This window comes from Aptenodytes patagonicus, chromosome 2 (assembly GCF_965638725.1).
Source record: "Aptenodytes patagonicus chromosome 2, bAptPat1.pri.cur, whole genome shotgun sequence".
Classification (NCBI taxonomy): Eukaryota; Metazoa; Chordata; class Aves; order Sphenisciformes; family Spheniscidae; genus Aptenodytes; species Aptenodytes patagonicus.
The window spans coordinates 129,198,081-129,224,040 of NC_134950.1; the positions used below are offsets into that span (position 1 = coordinate 129,198,081).

The 25,960-nt window shown below is 44.4% G+C and overlaps 1 protein-coding gene across 4 annotated transcripts in view; it reads right to left on the reverse strand.

Annotated features, from left to right (window-relative positions):
- Positions 1-20,607, reverse strand: part of LOC143156936 (ubiquitin-conjugating enzyme E2 E1) — a 45,824-nt gene extending 25,217 nt beyond the window's left edge. Inside the window, exons 1-5 of one of the 4 annotated variants that reach the window (XM_076331197.1) lie at positions 20,428-20,607; positions 20,263-20,299; positions 19,648-19,712; positions 18,089-18,267; positions 15,900-15,950 (exon numbers count right to left, since the gene is read on the reverse strand). In XM_076331197.1, coding sequence (XP_076187312.1) covers positions 15,900-15,950; positions 18,089-18,267; positions 19,648-19,712; positions 20,263-20,299; positions 20,428-20,607 — 512 coding nt within the window. Of the gene's footprint in view, positions 1-15,899; positions 15,951-18,088; positions 18,268-19,647; positions 19,713-20,262; positions 20,300-20,427 lie in introns of those variants that run through there. The other 3 variants (XM_076331195.1, XM_076331194.1, XM_076331196.1) reach the window with 3 other exon arrangements.
- Positions 20,608-25,960: the final 5,353 nt, after the last annotated feature.

Sequence of the window (25,960 nt, forward strand, 5' to 3'; positions counted from 1 at the left end):
TAAAGGTACAGTTATATCTTGTTCTGATCATACCTACACTATTTCTCATATAAAATCTGAGTAAATATGCATGTGTGTATAAACATGCAAATGTTTATACACACACACACAAAATCTGTATGCCTCCATAGATGTACTAACTCAGTTCAGTGGCAGTTAAAATGAACAGCTACTGCTACCATAATAACACTGTAGAAGTGCAGAAAGACCACCTAGGATTGATAAAAGAGAATTAGCCCACTTCAACCCCTTTGCTTAGATATTTGTTCAGATCACAGACACTCTTACAGTCTTCCATAACAGCAGATCTAGAATTATATTATCATTTTGTAGCAAATTACTACAAAATGATGACAAGAATATACAATACTGCAGCACTGATCCCAGCTAACACCTTTTGCTCTCAGTCACAACAAGAAGTTGGCCTTACTCTTTACACCACTGGGATTAACTGTGGCAAGTCAGCATTATCCTTGGAGTCTGTTTTGCCTGCACTTAAGAGACATTCCCATGTATGCTTCTCCTGGGTGATGTAATGTTAGGAAAATACGTATTCTGTCAACTTTTGCAAGTCAAGTTAAATGCTGAAGGAAAGTTGATCTTACAATAATTCTTTTCCATACAGCTATTTTTGCACATTTTGGGGAATGGAACGATGGGGAAATTGAACAGAACATAACCCTTTACCTTCTCAGAAATACAGCTGCACTCTGGTAAGTGAATGCAAAAGGGGTGTTTGCACACACATGCATGCTCTAAACACACCACTAACAAAAAGCAGATCTGATGCAACACTGTTCCCTTAGAGCTGTTGTACAGATATCTAGTGGTTTTAAAATTTGTAAATTATTATTAATTACCTCATAATTTGCAAAATGAAATAGTGGGCAAAATAAAAACCAAGCTAAAATCTACTTCATTTATTTCAAACTTGAAGTCTGGCAGCTATATTATATTCTCATTCTTCTTGAACAATTCACCTATATATGCAAAACACATATCAAGAGGTGCTATTTGGAGCCTTCCTTGCTGTAAAGGATTTACCTTTAACTGCTGGCAAAATCCAAGTACGCATTCCCCTCCTGAGCATCTTTTCATCTTTATAGTTTGTTTCTGTTCCTTTATCCAAGTAAAGCAGACCCCCAACAAGTATGTGTGCCTCCCCAGCACAGGCTACAGAATGAAGGCAGCTCTGACTCAATGGTGTCTGAGTTCAGGTATCTTTCTGAATAGAGTGGAAAGCAGGATCTAAGCTATGCAAGCTCCAATTAAAGCAGAAAAATAGCTTAAACTAAGAAAAATCTATCTATTAAAAATGTCTTAGCAGCTGCAACCAACGTGGATGAAAAGTTGTGAGAGAGGCTGCCCAGTGGCTGTTGTGCTGTTTTTACACACTTTTCCCACTAGGGCAAAGAATGATCAAGAGACTCATCATCTCAACAAGTACTCTCACTGTAAACAGCTAATGTTGGAAGTCAGACCCTTAATAAATATATGCATTTCATAATTTTACTCCTGAGACGTGCAGTTCTACTACATACCAAAAGAGGTACAGAGAGAATAAAAAAAAATAGGACAATTTAATCCCTTGTTTTCTTCAGTACTACTTGTAAAGAGAAGCTTGAACACATAAAATAAATCACCCTTCATAATCCTGTGAGGGTCCTAAGGATGCACATGGGATTGATTCCCTACAGGCATGCACATATTAAAAAAAAAAAAACAAAACAGAACAGTTCAACAGACCTCCCCTCATCCAGAACAATGTCTTACTGCACATGCATTTATCTTTTTTTCTTTCTGTTTGCTATATGTTCACTTGCTCTGCAATTGTTGAAGTTTCTTAAAATCAGAGGACTGTAACAGTCAAACCAATGCACAGAGAAGACAAAAAACCCCCAATCCTCCCACCAAAAAACCAAACCCCAGCACAGCATGCCCTAGCCTTTCTTATACTGCGAAACAGGATAATAAATATGAATAAGGAAGCAACATGCATCTGTGCATGGCATTATTATTATTTTTAAACAAACAGTCTATATGTTTGCTTTTCATTAGCTTCCTGCGGTGGCAAAACTATAAATGTAAAAGTTAGAGACATAAAGGGAAAAATTAAGTAGCCAATAGCAAAGATTTCAAATACACTTACACAACCGCACTGTTTGTTTTACAGCTGCTTTACATAACAATAAAAATGTAATATACCGTGGGTTTTTGGCAGTGTGTAGAGAGACAGCATCAAATGGCAATAACGGAGTAAGCACAAATGATCTCTTTGGAACAATTAAGCAATTTTAGAAGCACCACTATGTCCAACAGCTAATGGGTCCAAAGAGACAGAAAGGTCAAAAGTGTGAGTTTTTCCCCTACTGACCAGAGATCACATATATGACCCTTTGGAAGAGAGGATAACCTCATAATCATACTAGATAATCCCTACTAGAGAATAACCCTATATATAACCCAGCACACTAAACAAAAAAAGAGATCTTTTCTTCAGAAGCCAAAAGCAAGATGCACTCTTCCATCCAGCTGCCTCAGCATAATTGATAAATAAAAAAAGGAAGGGGGAAAAAAAAAATGCTTATCCTCTTTGTGTATAACCACCTGAGAAAAAGAAAATCACTGGCTCCACATAAAACAGTAAGGTGCTCACACAGTTTAGTAAAGAGTTTGGCACTTTTTAAGAAAGAATGGGTAAACAATACTTATTGTACATTAAAACCCAGAACTCTTCTAGTGACCTTGAACTCTAGTAATATGAACAGGGACATACAAAACCACTCATTTCTGGACACAGTTCATTCACTATCTTCAGCAAGGACTGAAATTTAGCACTCGACCTAGTATGTCATTCGGATATGACACATTATCTTCCAGGAAAGCCAATCTAAGCAAACATCACAGTTCCATTACTTTTTTAATATCCAGAAAACGAGATTCTCCCCCTGGAAAGAAACCATTTGCTAAAACAGCAACTAGATGACTTTCCAGATGTGTCATTCAATGTGCGCATGACAGAAAGATTAGTAAAAATAGTGACCAAAGAATCCTGCATTTGCCTGGCATACAGCTGTCTGCTGTGTAAACACTCATACAGGCTCACCTACTGCACATGTCAAATGTCTTCATAATCCCAAAGTGAAGTTTAGATGCATCCTCTTAACTAGAAACCTTTCAAGATAATAAAATACACTTTTCCAATGACCAAAGAGTACCACATAAAGAAAGATGACAAATGTAAATTCTTCTGTTACCTTGCACTCAGGATTATCCCAATTGACTATTTAAGTACTTTAAAAACACTTTCCTCTTTCCCTTATCAAGCTCTTCTGATTCATGATCCAAATACTTAAGCAATTAAAAAAAAAAATAAAAACCTATATACACATTCAGTAGTTTAGCTGATCACTGATACTTCATTTGCAAGTAAATTAATACGACAAGAAAGGTTTTGTCTGTTTATTTTTTAATTCCTCATAAACATCTTTCTGTCAACAGGAGAACCTTGCCTCTTCAGTTCCCTGCAGGCACGGGCTGCAGACTTTGGCAGATGTAATGGCTTACTGCTGAAGGAACAGAGCAGCCATCAGGAAAGAGAAGGAGCCAGAACCTGCTCAGCTCAGCAGGATAAGGAGACAGAAGACGCTAGCACTGTTCCTTACGAGCCTGTGATGGTTTGCAGAAAGAGGCCCAGCTCCATGGGCCAGAACAGGCACGCTAGCTGTCTTTTGCAGAACTTACACCATACTGGTGTCTTGGGACACATTGGATTGTAATGAAGAGAGAGCCTAGGAAAGAAGTACAGAGAGAGCTGAGAATCTGTGCAAGAGATTGGCAGGTTTACTACTGGAAAGGGATCTGGCAAAATGCATTTTTCCCCCCCCTTATCGTTCTCTGCTTTTAAGGGTCATGTCTAACCCCACCCTATATTTTCACTCTTTTCTAATGTGTCGTAGTTCATCCATCAACTCTAGCTCCATCCTTTTTTTTCCCCATTCGTTCTGAATTGATGAAGACTGCTCAAATAGAACAGACTTCAGTAGGTAACAGACAAGCCTCCTTCCCAGATCCAGACCCCAATCAGCACTCCTTCCTTATCTCTCTTTAAGCCAAGCTGTGAAACACTAACAAATCCCATCCAGCTGTTCAGCCAGCCATGAGAGAGGTCACAGCACATCCCCATTTACCCTCAGCCCTTTACTCTGCTGCTACAGCTTACAGATGGACGCTGCCAGTTCATCACATCCCCGCTGCAAAGTGTTACCATACAAAGGCTCCGCTATCCAATCCCTATTTTTCAGTCTTTCCTGACAAAATCCAGTACTGGTTACTAAATATGTCCTAAATGGCTAGTTCTGTGCTACTTAGCACTGCAGTGAAACATGCACCTGAACAATCTCAATGCTAAAATATTTGTCTGAACTTTACATCTCCTCATAAATAAGACTACTATGAAAAGCAAAGCAAAAATCCTTGTAAAGCAATGTAGCAAGTACAGCTTGCACTGTCTATGGGTTAGAAAATTTGCATTTTCTGTGGAAAAAACAATGTACAAGACATAACTGATACATTACAAAACTTCAAATGTAACATAATATTTATAGTCATTAGGAGTTAAGTACATACACTGAATACTAAGTACTTTAAATTGGAATGTCTCAGCACATGTAATAGCTCTGCAATTTAACTAATATTTCCGTAACAAATAGTTACAGTCCTCCTAGTTATTGAGGTGGAAGGTGAAGTAGGAGCACAAAGACAGCAAAGAAAGAGATTAGCTGTTGGACACCTTTATTATTTCTCTGCCACTATCCAGGAAAAAAAAAACCAAAACAACCAACAACACTAATATATCTCAAAAGACATTATCCTGTTACAATGTAGTAGTATCACAAAGTAACAGCTGTGATAACCTTGATGTGCATAAAACCGGAAAATAACCAAATCACATATTCAAGATAATACAATAGCTGCTGAATAAAACAACTCACTTATTTACCTCAATCAGATACGGAAAAAAAAAAAATGCAATGTCACAACATATGCAGAACTTCAGTTTTTTGGGAAGAGAGGATAGGGAAACATCTACAAGCCCAAGGACTAAACCTACTTTATTATTAAAGAACATTTAAACATAGCTAGAAATTTACATACCACTTTGCAAACACAGACAAAAATGAAAGAAGTCCTTTGCCCTGAAACTTTTACAGTCTAAATTCAGCAAGACAAATGCATGAAGGTTAACCCTTCACAAAAGCAAGAAGTGGCTGACTGACAGGAAATGAGGGCTTGCTTTAAACGGCAAAGCATAAAAAGAAGAGAGGCAAGAACTGTTCCATAAAGGGCAGAAGTTGAACATTTTACGTGGCTAAAAGCAACGTCGAGTGAAATGAGGAAACAATCCATTCCCCTTGTACTCCCGCAGCATCCACAGCCACTGGATTAGGGATGCTAAAGGGCACATCCCTGACTTTCCTCTTTCAATCTGTTTACGGACCTGTTGCCCCGGAATTTGTTCAGCCCATTTTTGAGTGTGCTGATACTATCTCCCTCCACAACCTCCTGCAGGAACAGTTTCCAGAACTCCACTGCCTACTGGGCAGAAGGACTTAATCTGTTCTAAAAAGATCACTTAACAGTTTCAGTGAATATTTCTGTTTCTAGTATTATGGAATTTACTGAGTAACAGTTCTTGTCATGCTTCTTTTCCAGTTGCTACAAAAGCAACGTGTGCTCTTTTGGGAGATGCAGGTTCACAGGGCCTTCAACAAATTAAATTTGCAACTTTGTATCTTTAATACTACTCTACTTGATTGGGATTGACTGAATTTCAAGTGATTTTTTTTTTTTCCTTGCTTACTTGTTTCTCTCTCCCTCTTCTGCCCCCTCTCTCTATTTCTATGTCTGCCTTTCTCTCCCTCTGCTCCTTTCTTGCTATCGCTCCCCTAATTTTCTTCTCCCATTCCTCAGGTTGTTTTTTCACACCTCGCTCATGAGCTTCTAAAGATACAGGAGGACAGTCCATGGCTCAAGAGCCGCGTGTGGCTCATGCAGCAGTTCAAGGAGGCCTGCAAAGATACAGTTGGGCACCTGTTACATGTATTCTTCAAGGTATAGTAGGTTGTGCCTTCTTGATTTACAGAGCATTGTAAACAGTGTAAGACTGTATAAATGTATTGACTTTATTGCTATATGAATATTTTGCCTCCCAGGTATAATGCAAGCAGCACAGCAAAAACTATTGCTGCAGCTTGCATGCTTGCCTGTTTTAAAAATTTACTCATGCCCAAGAAGAGGTTGGCCCATGGATGGCCCTCCCCATTCATTCACGAGGAGGATGCCCTGTCTCTTCTCCTCCTTATAGAAGGCAATAAGAAAGTGGAACTAAATTGCTGGAGCAGACAAAGAATCAGTCTGTCTCCGCTTCCACCTTTGCCACAACTGTTTTCAGCAACCGGTGCAAAATTGCCTCAGCCATCCTGATGGGGCCATCTCTCTCCGCTGTCCCTTACAATCACTGTTAACGCCTCGCACAATCTTGCTGTCCATAGGAACGTAACACCCTTCTGCCTCGAGTGGTTTTATGTCCTTTTCCATTCCTCGCCTGCAACTCATTCATTGTCTCAGTCTTACCAATGCCTGCAATCTGATTAACCTCATAACGGGAGTGAAGGGATGGAAAAAATTGGAAAAATGCTATTCTAAAGGAAGTATTACAATTTCACTGGGGACTTCAATCCTGGGATGTGACTAAAAGACAAGCAGCAGGGCAGCTGAAGGCCTGACACTAGTTACATTCAAAACTTAGATCTCCTAGGTCACTCTTGTCACTACCATATATCTTCTTCCCCGATTTCCTAGATCACAAGGGTGATTTGAAGTAGGTGTTGAAGTTCAATTTGAAGTAGGAAGGAAAGTATAGCCACAGCTTTAATGCAATGGAGACCTCTAGTCAGACTCATGATATTTTGAGATTTTGTTTGGCACAGCTATTTAAAGCCTTCAGTCTTTTCCCTCTCTCCCACAGACCAAGTGTAAGTAGGCATAAATACTTTTATCAGAAGCCAAAGAACAAATATGATGAGATTCTCAAATTGAGAATTACCCCATCAAAAACAAAACTAGACAATTCTTATTGATAAACTACTTACAAGGAAGTCAAGGAGGACACCAACTATAAACGCTTGCATGCATCACCTAATTTATCTCCTTTAAAAAGGTTACCAAGACATACAGGAAATAATGTGCAAATACAGTATTACAACAATCAGTTTGATTGATCAGAAACTTCTGATGAAATGACCTTTTGTGGTATACTGCAGTATTAATATAATTGCTTTCAAACTATGTTACTACAACAGTGTGCATTTTAGCAATCTTTCAAAACCATCTGCAACAGTTAAACGCTGCTTTAATTAAATATATTGCACTTCCTCCACCATTTATAGGCCACTTCTCAAGAGTGGTATACACTTGTTCACAATACCAAATAAACACACAGAAACTTTCCAGAAGTTGTCCACTTGAAAATTTCAAACATATGACATATCCATAACAGTTATCACCTAAATTAGCACCATAACATTTCAGTGAAGATATTCAAACTGCATGCAAAACCTTTGAGACACTTACCCTGACAGGATTCCTTGTATAATGATCACTACTGCCCTGAAGCTTCGCTGTTGTCTCCAAAAACTGACAAAGTTCTGAATCCATACCAGAATTATTTTTCTTCTTTTCATCAATTCATTTATCATGAAAAGACACCTTCGACTTCAGAATTAATTTTTAATGTTGTGGGTCTTTTCACCCCTGTGTGCAACTCTCTGTAGGATCCTAGCCATCAAAAGAAAGAAAGAAAAAAAGACCCCAAGACCCCTCTCCTGATATCTCCTTAATAGACACTGGAATTAGCTTCAATGGCAAAAACCTATTGCTCAGATACCCATAGCAGAAATAGCATTAAATATTAGCAGTCCACCTGCCTCAGGAAGCGTCTCCCCCTCTAGCCCACAGCATTTACTACTGCCTTTACAATTCTCAGTCCCAGTTCAAGATTCTCTGTGCTTCCAGCAAGTCCAGCAGCTCCACAGGAAAAGATGAGAAATGAGATTCTCTAATCTCTTAAATAATCATTACACTGATACAAAGAAAGTGCAAAATCCATCTAACAAACATGCTGATTTCGTTTACACTCACTTTTGACTCTAAAAGGTGAAGCCTTTGGAGGAATCAAGCCCTCAATTCTGCACAGATTCACAGAAATACAGAAGCAAAGAAATTTAACAGGACTCTGCATCATTAATCGTACAGCCTCTTTAATCCAATTACTTTGTATTTTCTCTTAAACAAATGAACTGCCAAAACTTGGCCTGGACCCAGTTCTCAGAACAGCTCAACTTAATCTTACCTGATCTATATTTGCAGCTGTGAAATCATGGAAGAGACTGGAGGGAGCATGGGGAATCAAATGCTACATCTGCCCTGAGCTACAATCTGCATGCCCCGCTCTCCTTTTCTCCTCCACCTCCCATCCCAGGGAGTCCAGGTTAATAAAGAAAAGATCATTGCATATTGGATGTTGCAAGTTAAGCATACAGATCTGTGATATATTCTCCTGGTAATGTCAATTAGCCCCTCATGCACAGAAAGTATGTATTAAGTGCACTGTAGTAACCATTACACTTTACACAAATGCCTTGGAAGATCAATTGCATGTTGCTGAAATTTGCAAATTGGCAAAAGAAACAAGAATTCCAGAGCGTACAGTGTTTATTTTGACAGTTGTAGTTTATTTATAGTACTTGACAATACATGTTCTCTAGTTCATTTGTAAAATAATGAAGTCAGTATTTAGACCTCCACTGTTAAGCCTCAGAGGGAAAAATAAGTATAAACTTATTTCATTCAAATAAATGTACAGATTGGCAAGATTCTACTATAATGACTAAATTACATCATTAATTTAACTTAGTTTAAAGCACTTTCTTTGGTGGAGAAAGCATAGCCCTTAACTTTGTGCGTGATGAGCAAGTCTGCACAGATGTGCAATAATCTCTTAACCCATTCACATAAAATGATATCTTCTTTTTGTTTAGCACATTAAATACTTTTAGAGAGGTGCTGTATGGAAGGCTGGTCTGTCATGTACAATTATAGAAGAGCGCAGGCAGAGGCTGGAGAAGTTTCGCTATGCACTAACTCATCAATAACCTTAATCCATTGACATAACTTGTACCGACGCAGGTGAGCTCTGTCTCCATTCCCAGCACAACCCCCTTTGACAGCGGGGCCAAAGTTAACGTCTTGTCAGACGGCATCTTATCGGCTCTCAAGACTAACCCATTCTTCAGAAACCTCTTCAGAAACCACAAAGCTCTCAGTCACTAGCAACCTGCCCTTGCTGAAATCCTCAAACACAAAACCATCCCCTATCACTTTCTCAATCCCCTAGACTAGCCAGTTCTCCGTGGATAATTTTGTCTTCGTATAAAAAGACAAGATAAATTCAAGCCCTTAAAGTATAAATACTCCACACAGTGTTTCCAACTTATGTCTATAAAGTACTATATATATACATATATCATTAATATTTCTTAAAACAAAACCAGACATATAGCCTGCTGCTATACACATACCCAATATAAAAATCTAGACAGACAGAGCTGGGATACAACTGAAACGAAACCAAATTAAAGACTGCATAACCAAGAAGAAATATTAGGATTTGTCACATAAAACACATATGCAGCATCATAAACACAGTTGCACAGTGCCCTCCAAGGGCAGCAAAGCTGAAAGTCAAATAATAAAATTAAGTGGTATACAAGAGAGTGTGCACAGAAGGGATTTCAATCCTCTTTGTTCTTAGCCATGATACAATTTCACAGCCGCTCTCAAGATCCATCGTTCCGATGTTTGGCATGCAAGAGCACAGAATGCAGTTCATCTGGGAATTACTGAGCCAGGATGTGCCAAACAAAATCTACCACAGCATCAGCCAGCTCCTGCCACAGCGTCCGAGCAGCCTGGCCATCAAAAAATTTCTGATTTTTAAAGGGAGCCAATAAATAAAAACAGGAATATCTTCAGAAAGGTGAATTCCTGTCATATTAACTAATCAATCCACAGTAAGGAAGCTGCTCCTGTGCAGCTATTGTCTGAGTATGTCAGGCAGAGGACTTCGCCTGCAGGAGCTGCTACCTACACATACTTTGAATTCACTGAGTGTAGAAATGGTATTATTTTTATGGTTTGCAAGCTAGACCATACACAGCTGCGGAGGATCTCTAAATTAGTTAATACACCATTTCAAAAGGAAGAGTTATTTCTCCAGGGATCATGTGCCAAACAAAGGGGGGAGGGAATGCTGAACCAATGGTAGTTTATATGACAAAAAGATATTTTTCAACTACACACAGCACTAATTATGAAGGTCCTTCCTATCCTATGGCTGGAAACTTCTCACAGAAAACACTCCCATTTCAGAGAAACAACACGAGGGGGGAAAAGCGCTAAAACCACTTTTGCAAGCTGATAATTTTCATTAAACATGATCTGCATTTTTTATTTCTACAAGGAAGTAAAACCCAGCATTTGTGTCATTCTTGCTCTAATAATGTGAGTGTACACATTAAAAAAAAAAAAAAAAAAGACCTTACTGAAATTAAGATTTTTAATTACAAAATCTAAGACCAGAAAGTTTATGCTAGAAAATGGCTATGTTCAGAAAGGACTATTCCAAGCATAAAAATAATAAAAACACCACCGATATTATAGTTTAACAGTGACAGTCCATCCTTAGATAATACACCAGATTTAAAAGCAAAAGCACTTAAAGCATTATTGGAGTTGGGGGTATTGAGAAAAATACATTTGCAAAAAATTACAAGCACCATAAAACCAAATGTAATCAAAACAAATGCCAGACTTTCATGGTATGTAGAGGAAATATATTAATTATAATATGAAACTATTGAGTTCAAAACAGCCTCTGAGCCACACATTTTCTACAGACTTCTCTCTAGCCAAGAAATCTTAATTCCACATTGCAAAGTTTTGAAAACTATGACTATTCCACACATTATAGTGGAGAACACTTCTCTCTACCATCTATACTGAGATATATATTTATTAAGTGCTGACAGTTAACTTTCACAAGACTCTCAGGGAGATCTGGTCCTTATTCTGTGAATTTACAAAAACTGGGCTGAAGGAGCCAGGAAACACAACTGTATTTTATTATTATTTAAATAATTAATTTGTGATAGCATTTTACTCTGAAGCAATGGTAAGCCTTGCAGGCAAATGCCTCATTCAGTAAAGATTTGAAAATTATTTTTGTTTAAGTAACAGCTGGTCTTGCCTATATGGACTTAAATGAGCCATGTGGAAACAAACTTGTTTCAGTTTGGGTAAGAAAGATTAAAAAACATTAATTGTAGTTAATACCCATTTTGGTCCCTCTACACAGATGGGAAAAATAACATTAAATTACCATGCTTACATACAGTCAATACCAGACACCCAATAAAGCACAGACTCAAAGCCCTGCTCATAATGCGACTGATACACACAGTTCCAGCAGAACAGCTCAGCTGCAAGTTAGCCTGAAACAAAGGAGATTTACATTCATTTATCCACTTTGCCACAGACTTCCTGCATGACCTTGGACAAGTCACTTGGTTTTTGTGTGCTGCAACTCCCCATCCCTAAAATGGGGAAAAACATTTATTTCATAACCTCACAGCAATTAGCAGATTTACTTTATCAGGAGATGCTTAGATACAGAGGTCAAATAAATGACATAAAGAGAATAAACAGCACTCAAAGCTTTAATTAACTTCTGTTAAAGCTTTAGAAACCTTGTCACAGTGACAGAAGGAAAGCTTTGGCACAATACAAGTCTTATCTACAAACAAAGATCAGGGCTGCCTACATAGCAAGATGGAACCGTATTTCGACATCTGCAGGCAGTCGCGGATGCAGACTTCCATGACCCAACGCACAGACACAACATACTCCGTCACCAACGTACAGAGAAGACCAAAAGTTCAAAGTCTCTAGGTACCTTCTTTGAGTTCTAAAACATGAGTTATAACTTTCTGATATAATACAAAGTAGGAGAAGATATTACCAGGTACCCTTTTAAAAGATTTGAAATACTTCAGGTCCAAACAGTTATTCTCCAATTCATACTAACCGCTAACTACCTTTTGAACTTGAAAGCCACAGTTAACTTTCATAACTCAGTATTAATATCAGAAGTCAAATCATCTTGCAGATAACAGAAAATTGAAGACGTCTACAGCGCCAGCCTACCGAAAACGATGAAGAGGGTAAGAACAACTCAGAAGTAGCCAAACGCTATACATATACTACACTAGGACACTTATGAGGACAGCATTGCCTCCATCAGGAATCCACAAATTTGTAAAGTGTATTAAATATATCTTTTTAGAAAATGTCTTCAAGTCCAAAAATCTACTTTTTGAATGCAGGCCAAACATATACTGCATTTCCATGCACGTATTCTGCACTTCTGTACAAATAACTGTCCTAGCCTGCATAAAATCAAAATCACAGCCTGGGGAGGGAGATCTGAGGGGCAAAGGGACTACATGGGATGATGAAGCAGTCAATGAGAGACAAGCACAGGTAAGCATTTGGAGGACACAGGCAAGCTATGGAAAACCAGAAGCAAGGAAACTACAGAGGGGAGAGGAAGTTCTGGGATAAACTTCCCCTCATATTACCCACATATGTGTAAAACCCACACAGCTGCTCAATCACAGGGTGTTGAGTGTGCTTGGGGTTTGGTTTTTTTTGGTTTTGTTTTTTTTTTTTTTTTTAAACAGATGATCTGTGGGTTACACACATGAAAATACGGTCACTGCAAGCTACAAAAATAAAAATGAAACTCATTTGTTTTTAAGCTATTTTGTTTGAAATATCAAATGGTTTTCATTATTTGTAATTGCATCTTATATGTGGTGTTTTATAAGAAGAAAAATAAAACAGTTCTTACTAAAAATCATTTACAACCTAAAGCTTTTTCTTTCAATATGCAGAGCTGCTCTGGGATGTGTTAAATATCTTCAACTCCCATTACTGCAATAAAACTGGAAGAACAGCAGCACTTTGCAACGAGGCCAAAAATTAAAGCGTGGCCAACAATGAACTGCTATCAAACACGGGGCACGGCACAGAACAGGGGAAAATACGAAGATGGTGTGAGAACAAATGTCCAGCAGAAAAAAAAGAACATGACATTTCCAACATAACACAGGATACCATTTCGGATGCACATTTTCAAATGTGACTTCTGAGACTTTGGCACCCCTAAAGTTGACAGCAGAATAGGTAGTACCTGATATCGTATATAGCTCCCTGAATATGTAAATTTTGAGATTAGTCTTGCAGGAGAGAGTGAGATGCCTAAAAAGAGAGGACTGCCCTCTCCTCCAGTGACACCTGAAAAAAGTCTGTAGAGGCACAAAGGCAGCAGAGAGATGAGGGGCTGGAGGTCAGAGGAAAGGCGAGGATAAGCAAAGTCATGAAGGCAGGAAATTGAAACTAAGTTCTGGAACTATGTATTTAATACCTCCATCACAGCATGCTAATAACGTTCATACGAAGGGAAAAATAAAAAAAGTAAAGGAAAGCAGTGACACTGTCAGCAGGCTTCCCCAGAGCAAATTTTGGCAACCTTAAACGTCATGCAGCAACCAGAGTCTCTCACTTGCTTAATCTCCTCATACTCACAAATTGACTATTTCTATTTCTTTTTCCACAAGAGGTGAACTTTCCCCCTAACTGTGATAGCTGAAACTCATCTCACTGTTGTGGCAATCGGCACCTGCCTCCCCTTTTACAAACCAGCTGCTACAGAAGCAAACTCCCAGTGCTTGGCTGTGCAACTGGAACCTCGTTAGCCATAAGCAGAGCTGTTCTCCTTCATTCTCAGCACTATCTTTACTGAAGTAGGATGACTTCACCCCAAGATGAGCAATACCAAAACTCCTTTGGTCACACACCCTCCCCCTTCCATTCATGTTTTCCTATCTATCAACATATTAAGAGACAGTAACAATTACACCAGTTTCATGTATTATTTGCAAGAGTTGCCCGCCTTCAGTCACTCAATTGAAGGTCGGAAGGAATGCAGAATACTTATAATTGCATTATGGGTGAAGATTAATCATCACTACTTGTACTATGAACTAATTTTTACCATTAGAAATAGTTATAAAGGCTGAAACAACACAAATTTACTATGTGGGCCTTGAAGTGCATTATCCTCAGTGGTCTATGTAATTAAAAAAAGAAAAATCAAAACCATATTCTGTTTTGACAGGTAGTCTGCTAGCTCATCTTTACCTGTGAATGATGCCAATTGAAACAAGGACAAATTAGGGTTCTAATATTATTTACACAAACCTTCAGATGAAACCTGCAATCTGACATACTCATATACTATCACAACTTCTGGATAGATTTGCAATAGACTGCAATCCCACCACCTTGATCACCCAGACTCGGTTATCTAGAGAGCAAGCCACAGCGCCTTTCCGAGCTGTGCTTCTGGGTTTTGTTCCCATGAAAATCAAGTTATGGTGGGAGGAGGAGGGGAAAGCATGTGGACTTCATCCTGACACAAAGCCAGGACGCAGACAGGACAGACACCTCCAGCCCAAGAGCTGGAAGCTCTTGTAATATTCAGGCAGTCATTATCGTCACTAAAACAATTATCGTCACAGCTAAAGATTTCAGAGCTCATCGGATATCTTCCGAACAGCACAAAAATCTTAGTATCAGCCTAGACCTCTACTCACATGCCTCATCCCATCCCTCCTTTCGTTACTTATGATCCTTGGGACTGGTACCGAAAGAGTGGCTCTGGACTTGTCAGGCTAACTCTTGTGCTAATGCCTCCCTGCAGACTAACAGAGGCAAAAAGCTTCAATAAAAAGGTTCATGTGCACTTGTGGGTGGCAACTCAATACTAAAAAGACCAACTTAAGTAGTTATTTATAAACAGAATTTTCTCTTATTTCTGCTATTACCAACATCAAAAAGCCTCAAACCTCAATCACAGCAAGAAGATAGGAACAGAGCTGTGCTTTGGCAACTACAGTGAACACAGACCAGACCGAAAGCCACTTTCCTCTCGAATGAACAAGCACAACCAAGGATGTTACACTACTACTGCCTCCTCTCCAAATGCAAAGAGGCTCGGGCCACCATGCAATGAACCAAATCAACCTGCTAGATGTTTTAAACAAATGGTACAAGTTTCTAAAACATACTTAAAGACAAGCTGCTCTATAAAGGGCAACAGAATATCCCTGCTTGTTATTTCATCAGCTAACACGTGTGCTCCTGTAGGGCACCCACTGCATGATAAATTCACGCTTCTCTTCCACTGTAAGTTATGTTCACAACAGAACTGAGCTAAAAAGCTCGTAGCATTTTACTATTCTCTGCTTCCTTGGCAGGACTCTTATTTATATAAGGTTAGTGCAGTCAGGCATTAGATTTATAAACTAGAAAAAACAAACAAGGAGAAAGTTTTCACACTCTTCTTTATAGGCCAGTTTCGGAAACATACACACAAAGCAGTATAACAAGATTGAAATGCAATTGTTAAAAAAACCAAAAACAAAACAACCCCCCAGACAAACAGAAAACTCGTATCAAAACACATACAATCTCTGGAGGCCCCCCCACCTGGAAACTATTTAATGTCATCCAAGCATTCACAAAAATACCGTCGGCCACCTAAACAGCCATTCCTCTGCTCTACCCAGAGCCTCTGAGGACAGTTACAACACACACAGGCACACTTCAGCCCCTCACCTTCCCCCACCCTCCTCAGGCAAGGAATCGACACCAACCTGCAGTTGGGAGGTGGATCTAAGGTGATGTCAGCCAATTCCTTCTGAATCCTGTGGCAATAAAAGCGAGAAGGAACAAAGGTAAGTCACCGTGTGGGATAGCAGTTAACACATACGCCTTACAGACATACTGTCACCGCAAGCTTGCAACACTACGTAAGAGAGGCACTCTCAGCTGCAGCCTCCCACCAGTCCAAACACACTAAGCAGGACAGGCACCCTGTTACAGAGATGGACAGAAAAGCAGACAGGCACCGTGCACTGAACCTGACAGGTGCACTGTTGTATGCTCCCATAAAGATGCCAACCACATAGGGGCAGGGGAAAAGACTGTCCGCCTTACTCTGCCAACCAGCCTGTAAATGAGGGAAACCCTCTGCAAATGTGATGCACCAAGGGCTAGGACGAAACTGCAGTCTGAAAAGGAATTTTGTCTTGCTGGATTGAGAGAAACAGTCATTGCCAAATTGGCTCCCCCCCTCTCCCGCCCAGCTTCCCATCACCATCCTGAGAAAAAACACCAGCCCCAAGGGAGTGAATAACTGCGCCATTCCCAAGGACACTTAAAGGAAGGTGAATATCTATTTCCGAGGCTCCTACACATTCCTGCCACCTTCAATTCTCCCCTCTCTTCACCCTCAAGAGCCACACAACATCCCCACGTCCCCTCCCTCAGGACTCCAGATGCTCCCTCTCTTCACTGCATTCAGACAACACCCTGTCCTCCCTGCCCACACTATTCTGGGCTCACACTGCTTTTGCCACAAAATGCCCAACCAGCTATCATCCCCTTCCCTGGAGTCCCATTACTGTCACTCAGGCTTCCCCTCCAGATTTCCCCACCCAGCACTCAGTCTACCTCTCTTCTCCTTTAAACTCAGCCGGCATCTTCTGCCTCTCTTCCACTTGTCATACATGAGAACCACAGCCTTCTCATATTAGGCAGTTTACAATCCTCTTTTTAAAATAGTTAAGGACACGACACATAAACACCACTTGCCACTATCTATGTCAGTTTGCCATGGAAACCCGCGGAGTGGAGATCTGGAATAACCAAACTGCCTAAATTCTACAAAGCCACAGAGTCACAGTTGCGACGTCAGGGCATTTGCATAAAACCCCAGTCACTTCTGACACCTACAGATACAACCTCTCTGTGCTGCTTGGCAAAGCTGTTCAGTGAGATGGTTTACTATTCTTACTGAAGTACTGCAAGTTTGCTTGAAAACTTCCATTTGTCAGCTTAGCTCCCTGGAGCAGGATGGTGCTGAATTCAGGTGAAACACAGAATAAATAAGAAAGGGTAACTATTTATTTATTTATTCATTTATTTAAACGAGTAGCTATAAGAGTCTGTCCAGGTGAAGAAAACTGACGTAGCTGTTCTGGAATTACTATTCTATGCAGGCATCTCTCCCCCATGTAGAGATTAGTCTGGAATAAAAATGATTTCATTCTCAAAAAAACCCAACCCACTCTGTGCTGTGAGCAAAAACTATTTTAAAGCAGAATGTCCACAAGTGGACCTGCTGTGGATTATTTATTCTAGTCAACATCCAACCATACACAGAAAATTAAATATAAGTGATGAGCAGACAAAACAACAGTAATGTGTTTGGTGGAAAAGATTTGGGGCTATATTACACCCCTTGCACTTGAGCGCACTCCCCAGTGCAAGCAAACTCAAAACTCTTCACAAACATTAATTAATCCCCAAAGCAGTCCTGGAAAGAAAAAAGCCACTCTAGATCAATCCCAACCTACAGAAAGGGAAACTGACGTTGAAATGCAAAGTCTTACTCAGGACCATATAGCTTCCAGTAGCAGAGAAGGAATTTAATGCCAATCCCACACCATCCCTATAACTGATGCTAATAAGGAAAAAGGAAAAGACAGTGGAAATAACTGAGGGACAGAGTAACAGCCCAGAGGAAGAAAAGACAGGAAAATATTTGGGATGGAACAGAGGAAGAAGCAGGAAAAGAGACCAGAGAAGAAGTTGGGCAGACACTCACTGCACCGAGACGCTGAAAAAAGTGAGACAATGGCAGCTCATGTGGCAAGGTTGAGCATAAGGGCTAGAGATGAGGAATGGGAGCAGCAAGGGAGCAGTGGGGGAACAGAGTAAAATAAAATGAGGAAGGAGAGAAGATGCAGCGAATCAGTGAGAAAACTGACTGCAGCCTCACCTCTTGGCACTGGTAGATAGCAGCTTAGAGTTTTTACTCATGCTGACTTTGCTTTCCTTCTTCTTAGGCGTGCTTGTCTCTTTCTCTGTCTGTTGGTTGGAGGATGAAGATGAGGAGGAGCTGGTGCTGGCCCTTGAATCGTCATCCGACATAGCGACCCCCCCACCACACACCCCAACCTGGAGAGGAGACACCATGGGGTGTGGGGAACAAACAGTGAACACAAACACACACAGAGAAAGGCCACTGACAATCTTGCTCTGTGTTTGGGTCATGCTCCTTTTAAAGGGTCCTCGTGTCTCCCTCTCCTCTTCAGGCCCTACAGTTGAAGCAGGAAGAGCAGGAGCCTCCCCTGCACTAGTAACACCGAGGAGCAGGGGGAAAGGGACTTTTAAAGCTTCCTCTCAGAAAGCAAGTGCGAAATGAGAGGAGAAGAGACTGGAACGAGGACAACTGCGAGGATCAGGAAGCTCAAAGCAATTCCTTCTAATCTCCCCCAAACTGCACACACAAGAGGAGCCATCACCACCCACCACTATCCAGCCTAGGGGTGTAGAAGATAAAAATGGAACAGCTCTGGTCCCTTGGGTTCCCGGGAGGCACGTGGGGGAGGCAGAAAGGGATGGGGCTGGGGGGGTGACTGCCACCAGCACTAAAATGGAAGTGGGGCATCACTGACAACAGGGGGGAGACCCCGAAAGAGGATCTGTGACCTGTGGTGGGGAAACCCCTGCCTGCTGGATAACCCCTGCCTGCTGGATCAGGTGTTGGGAGCAGGGCGCCAGGGAGGGGGGGAATGAAGTGGAACAGCTAAGCAGGTTGTGGGGTGCATGGAGGGCACCCACCGAGGCCCACTGCACCGAGGGGCACACCAGCAAAGGGGGAAGGGAACAGAGGGTCTGTGCTGCGGGAGTGCGGGGGGGGGGGGTGGGGGGGAGAGGAAAAGAAGGGCCAGGGCCTACAAGGAGTGACAGCAGAGGGCCTGGGGAGGTCGGTGGCAGGGAGGGGGGCAGCGGGGTGCTGGGGGGGAGGCTGCCCGATTTCATGCGGGCACCTCGGGGGCACAGGGGAAGAGGGCGAGCACGGTGGGCTACGGAGGGCAGGTCCACACCCGAGAGGGGCGAGAAGCCGTCGGGAGGGATGGGGGGGCTGGCAGGGCACCCCGGGGGAGTTAGGGTGGGAGCAAGGGGGGCAGCCGCGGGCCCGGGGCGAGCGGCGGCGGGGCAGCAGCGGGCCGGGGGGCCGGCACACGGCCGCCTCCCTCCCTCCCAGGGCCACCGGCCCCCGGGGAGCTCCCCTGCCCCCGCCGGGCCGCCCCCGCTGCCGCCCCTCCGCCGGGCGAGAGCCGGGGACAGGGGGGCCCGGCCGAGCTCCCCCGGCCGCGGGCCCGCAGGGCCGGCCGGCGAGGGGCCGGGGGGACAGCGGTACCTGACAGCCCCGGGCGCGATCCCCCTGCCCCGCCGGCTTCGCCGGCTCCCGCCCCATCGCCGGGCCGCGGCCGGCCCTGCCCCTCGCCCCTGCCCCCGGGGCCGGCGGCGGGGGGTGCCCCGTCCCCCTACCTCTCCCTTTGTGTCTGGCTGCTCCTCCTCGGTGCGGCTGGGCCTGGCCACTCGTGTCTCTCTCGCTGGGAGAGAAGCGGAAGTGCTGCAACAGCAACTATTAAACAGGCAATGGCTTCCCTGGCTGCCTCCCCCACCGCCGAGCGGGGCTGGGGGGCGGCGGGGCCGGGGCGCCACCCGCCGCCGCCTGGCGCGGAGCGGGGGCCGGGGGGAGCAGGCGGCAGAGCCCCCGCTCCGGGGCTGGAGGGGGGATCCCGGCAGCCACAGTTCCCCCGTCGTGTGTCGTCCCCCCCCCCCCCCCCCCGCTCCGGCGGGTGCTGGGGAAGGAAGAAAGGGGCGCTCGGAGGGGGACGTGAGTTTTTAATAGAGACCCTCTGGAAAGTAATCTGCAGGGGTGTCAAGGGGGGAGGGATAAACGCCCTCCCCGGCTCCGCTTCTGCTTCCCCGCGAGAGCCCCACGGGGACGCGGTCGAGGCAGGTGGGTGGAAGAGGGGGCAAGCTCCCGGGGCTGCTTTTTTAAGGCTGAGAGGGGATTATTAGGCTGGGCGGGTGGGCTGCTTGCTTTCCTCCTGTTCTTACAACTGTTTCAACCCCAAAGCTTCCCCCCTGCCTCACCGGCTTTGTCCCTCCGGCAACAGCAGCAACTTCTCACCTGTCTCAGTTGGAAAGCAGTAAGGGGGGGAAAAAAAGGCAAAAAAAAAAAAAAAAAAAAGCGCCCAGCCCAAATCCCCCCCCACAAGCAAGCCAAAAGGAATCCCCGGCAGCTTTCCCGTCTCTCACCTGTTTCAGCCCTAAAGCAGCAGCTGTGTCTTCCCTTCCCTCCCCCGGCTCAGCCCTGAACCAGCAGCAGGAGCAGCCGCTTCCCACTCGCCCTCGCCCGGAGTTCAGGATTCCATTGTCCCCCACACTGCACTTGGTGACATCACTGACACACAAAGAAGGGGTACTTCGTGATGTCATCAACGCATGCTGGGAGAGAAAACAAAATCCTGGGCTCGGGGCTTGGCAGCGACAGCACGAAAAGCCCCCCTTCAATTTTCCAAAGGTAAAAGTATTAGGGATTTTTTTTCTTTTTTTTTTTCTTTCCCCCCCCCGAGTCCTCTGATGGGAAGCCCGTCTGCGGGAAAGGCGCAGCGGCGTTCAGCCGGCTGGGCTGCTAGCGTATTGTATTTGCGAGGCGTTTTACTCATCTCCCCGAAATCTTTCCTGTCCATCTCCCGCTCTGCCTGTCCACCCAACGGAGGAAAGTGATTTGGCTGGAGCGACCCGCCACCCCCAGCCCAAGCGTGGGCGCAGGGAGCAGCCCGCCGCCCCCGCGGGCCGCCCCGGTGGGCTGCCGCGGCTCTTCTTGGAGGTGTCGGACCCACTCGTGAAGGGACAATAGGGACCAGCATTCCCACCGACCTCACCCGGGGCAAATTTGGCTCGGTGCCGCCAGTTTCCACAGCCTGTCGAGGGATCGCCTATCGAATTACTTGGTATCTTCAGTGGCCGAAAATACAATGACTGTCACCACCGCGCATCACGATAATTAATAGGAGTTTGCATTTTCACCCGTCCTCCCGCGGGAGGACCCCGAGGTGATCCGCAGGCACACACGGCTGCTGCCTCGACAGAGCGCTGTTACGACATGACGCCCTGGGAGTCCCGGGGGTTCAGTTACAAAACCGAGGCCGCCGGAGCGGCGGGGGACGGAGGGGTGACACGGCCCCGCGCCCGGGGGGACGTCCCGGGGCTGGACGTCTCCGCTTCACAGCGACTAGGAGGGGGATCGGGGGGGGCAGCTGAGGCTGGCTCCTCCTGAAACCCAGGCTTCCCGTCTCACGCTGCCAGGCGCTGCCCGTTCCCGGGAGCCGCCGCGGGGCCCCGGGCCGGCGCTCCCTCCGGCCCCGCACGCCAAGATGGCCCCAGCGGGCGGCGGCGGTTGGCGGTCGGGCGTGCGGCGGGCCTCCACCCGGCGGCTTTTGGGCGCCCTGAGGGGCTCGGCGGGCGGAGGGCCCGGGTCCAGGCGGGGGAAGCCTTGCCGAGCCCCCGCAGTGAGCGGCCTTGCCCGGGTGCTGCCTTCGGGCTCCTGTGGGACCCGGCTCTCTGCCCGCCGGTGGGGCAGGTGATGTGAAGCTGGCCCCCGAGGCGAACCTCTCCGGGAGGACCCTGTCCCTTAGCAAGGGCGCAGGCTTGGGTGGGGACAAAAACCTAAAGGTTGGGTCGGGTCATGGATGCCTGTGGCTTCTTCTGGGCACACTTGGGACCTGAAGAAAAGGGGTGTTTGGGCCAGGTGGAAGCAGGACTGCCTGGGGATGCTGAGCCGAACCTCTGTGGGACAGTGGCTTCACACTTTTGTGACTCACCACAAGGATCTTGTCATGGCACTGATCTTTCACCATTTATATGCGGTAATCCTTGAACCAGAGGAACCCCTGGAAGGGACACCCAAGCAGGGACAGCGTTTCCCTTTGTCACCCTTCCCTCTGTTTCCTTGGACCTCTGCATCTGCTGCTTCTCCCTCCTCTCCCTCTCCCCCCCCCAAGCCCCGTACCCCCAATTTTCTGCACACATCTCAGCAGCACCTCACTTCACCTGGATTAATCCCAAAGCTACCTACACTCCCCACAGACTTGCTGACCAGCCTCCGTGTGGTTGAGCAGTGCAGTGTGTTAGGTGATAGGTACACCAGCAACATTGTGAGAGTCACCTTGACAAAAGAAGGCATTCCACTGCAGTGTCACACTTCCTGGTCTTTGGGTGGGTTTTTTTTGGTTTTGGGGTTTTTTTTGCTAACCCTCCTCTTCAGTCTTTATTACCTGTGGTACTACATATTAGGCCATGGTGAATTTTCCTCTGAAAGCAGCTTGCTAGCATAGCCAACCCGTCTAGTTTGACCTATGGGAATGACACCTGAGAAGTCATGTTCATCCTTCCCTCCAGTAGCTGTGGAGCTTTGGCATCTGTACCATTGACAACAGCCTTGAAGGCACATAGTAAATTTCATGAAAACTGGCATTTAGATAAAGGAGGGTGATCTGATCACTTAGTGCCCCTCATTGATGAAAGGGGGGCAGAATTTACCTTCTATATACTTAACATCAACCCAGCTGCTCTGTCAGCATTCTCCAAACTAACCTGGGGGGCTGTGGAGGATGGGGCTGGCGGTATGGTGATACATGCCAGGCGACAAATACAGGAGATGAGAGGACACAAAGCAAGGTGACCAGGCTTCACAAATTTCACTGCTTATGGAACAATTTTTTTAAACCAGAAAATCTTCACTTTCACCACAAACCTACCTCCAGCCCTTTCCTGTCATCACAGGAAACCTGCACCAAAGTCAAATGAGACAACTGATATTAATAATGAAAGCCCTCCACTTCTGTAACAGGGGGCAGGGAAAACGTAAAGATTGTTACAAAATCACACACGCGCTTTTCCTTTATTATGTTAATAACCTTGGTAGGGGGTTATCTGTAGACTAACCTTTTCTGCAGCACACAATCCTTGGTAACCCTGTTCAAAGTAATAATATGATAACCAGCAGCAGCGGTTATTTACTTTGAAGCCTACCCAGAAATACATTTGCTGAAAGCACCTACTAATTTCATCGCTTGAGCAACTGTTACAGTGGCAACTCCCATTTTATGACTTACCTCCTAGGTCATGGCTAGGATCAGGCAGCGGGCTGTTCTCCTGTGCTAGCCATGCCATACCCATAGCCCTGGAGAGAGAGTGAGCCAAGAAGCCGACTTCTATGCCCAGAAACATTTTTGCAGCTTGCCTTGCTCCCACCCATGATTGTCCTCTCAGCCCTGCATGGACACTGAAGAACTGGAAAAGAGTGCAGACCATGATCCTTATTCCAGCAAACAGGAGAACTAGCTCCTCTGATCCAATCTCTTCCCATCATGGGAATTTTGACAGTCACTGATCTGCTTTTATTCCTTTTCTGTGAAGTGTGTGCACTTTATCAGGCGAGCTTGCTTTCTTACCAGTGCTTTCTCACTCTGTCTCCTTTTCTCTCTCTTTTTTTTTTTTGACCAAGTTGTGCAAAAGACTTGCAGAGGAAAACTGACCCAGATTATTCATTTTCACTGTGCCCCAAGCTTTTTTAATCGATGGCACTAGCTCAGTGTAGCAACTGAATAGGATTAGTCACTTTTCCCTCTGGATCGAATTTGGAGGAGGCTGCAAAGCTAGATGACTAGAACTGAGTTGCCTTTGGGGCTTTGAGCTTAATTCACAACAGAAGCTAGCCAATTCAAATCATTCTGAGCCTCCTGCTAAAGGAAGGTGACTAGGATTAGTCCCTTTGTACCATCTCAGCTCCAGATACATTTTCAGCATTATTCCTGGCTGGTCTGTTTGAGCCTGAGCCAAAGCCCCTTATATTTCCACCAATTCCAGTGAGTTTTGCATCAGGCCTTTTGTGGGGAGCAGAAAATAAACTATCATCTGTTTGGCTCTCCTGATGTCAGCTTGCTGCTAATGTCACGCTTGCAAGTGACAGCGGGAAAGCCAGAAACACGCTGATATCTCACACAGTCCTGTGATGACACACTTTGTCCTTTTTGTGTGACCCTGTGATACAGGGTGAGGTAGCAAGGAAAAGCTACGATAAGCTCGGGACTTATGACACAGCTATTTGAATAAACCTAGGCAGAAACACTGAATTGGGCCAAAAGAGGAAGGAACTGCATTCAAATGAGAGAAAACGTAACAGAGAAAACACAAGTGGCTCATTTATGTGATATAAGGGTAGTGAATTTACAGGCTCACCCTTCGGTTTCCTGCTCACAACTATCTTGCCCTAACGTAATGATGCAGTTCAACTTCCCTTGCTGTAATTTTCTCACACAATACAGCTCTTAGTCCTTATAGTTATATCTTTTTAAATTCCTTACAGAAGAATGAAAGGGTCCACAAACAGAAAAAGACTTGTTTCCTCTCCTTTTATTCCAGTGCCAAAGAGGACTTAGTTGTGGAAGGAAAAGTTTAGGTCTTATTGTCAGACCCCTGCTATTTGCTACTTGGTTTTAGTTTTGTTTGAGACTAGTCCTCAGAGCTCTCTGAAGGCCTTGCTGAGAGACTGTCGTATGGACAGAAAGACTTGAGACCTGTTACACGCCTTGGCCTTTTTAAAGTCCTGGCCGAACTCCCACAGACTTGAAGAGTGGCTGGCAATTAATCCCAAAAGCTTAAGCAGAGAAGTATAGCTGCATATAACTATACGTATCTCCTACCTCTACCGTGCTTCTTTTATGCCTCTCCTGGTATACGGTCTGGTTCATTTTGGTAACTGAAATACTGAAGATGCTTAGATCAATTCAGTTTCACAGCATCATAAGAAGTTTCATGAGATATATTTCCAGGGTTTTCTGCCTTGCTTCCAGGTGATGAGATAGAGCCTTAAAATTGCTTTACCCTGAAGATACAGTGATTCACTGCTTTCTCAGTTTGCCCTGTCTATACTTAGCGATCAGGACTGAGATACATGTGATGCTTTCCCTGTCTATGTCTCTAGCAGTCACTCCATATTTCTGATCCTCGTTTTCCCTCCTGTGAAAGAAGAGAATGATGTTAATCAGGAGTTAGACTGAAAATGTAAATAGAGGTGCACATACAGACTTTCACCCCTAGCCACTCATTAGACTTTCCTGTCGCTTCCTTTCTGTGCCTGATGGATCTGCTTTTCTGCAGAATGCTGCCTCACCAGTGGTCTCTGTGCTTCCTCTGGGCTTTGCAGTAGCTGGCTCTGCTTTTCTTCTCCATCTCTGCAGCACACAGGCTCCCTGGATTGCTGTATTCCAGACTCCTTGACTTTTTCTCTTCTGCCACTGCATGCTCCCCTAGTTCAGATGTTTTTCCTGTTTCTGCCTCTTTTTCAGTTTACAGAAATGGCTGCTTTATTGTTTGTCATCAGCTTTCCATTTCTACATACCACTTTTCCTTGGCAGCAGTATGCAGATCCTGAAGAAACTCAGAAAGTGGAGTGATTATACTAGATTAAGCAGCAGATGGACTATCATCAATCAGTCCTGCCCTAGGAGAGCTCCTAGGGCAATGGCATTCCTGTTGGCAACAGCCCTGGGAGAGGTGAAAGGTGTTGGCCAACATGACCCAGACAAAAGGACTCCTGGAGGCAATGGGACAAACAGCAGCAAATGCGCTATTTTTGCCACTCTTCTCCTGCTAACTTGCAGGAAATTCCAACTTGACATTTCAACTTGTGTTTGCTTTTTATTTGTCACCACTAAATTGCCAATGGTAATGGCCAGTGCTGGACCAAATCCGTAGCTGAAGCTTTCCACTACAATAATAAATG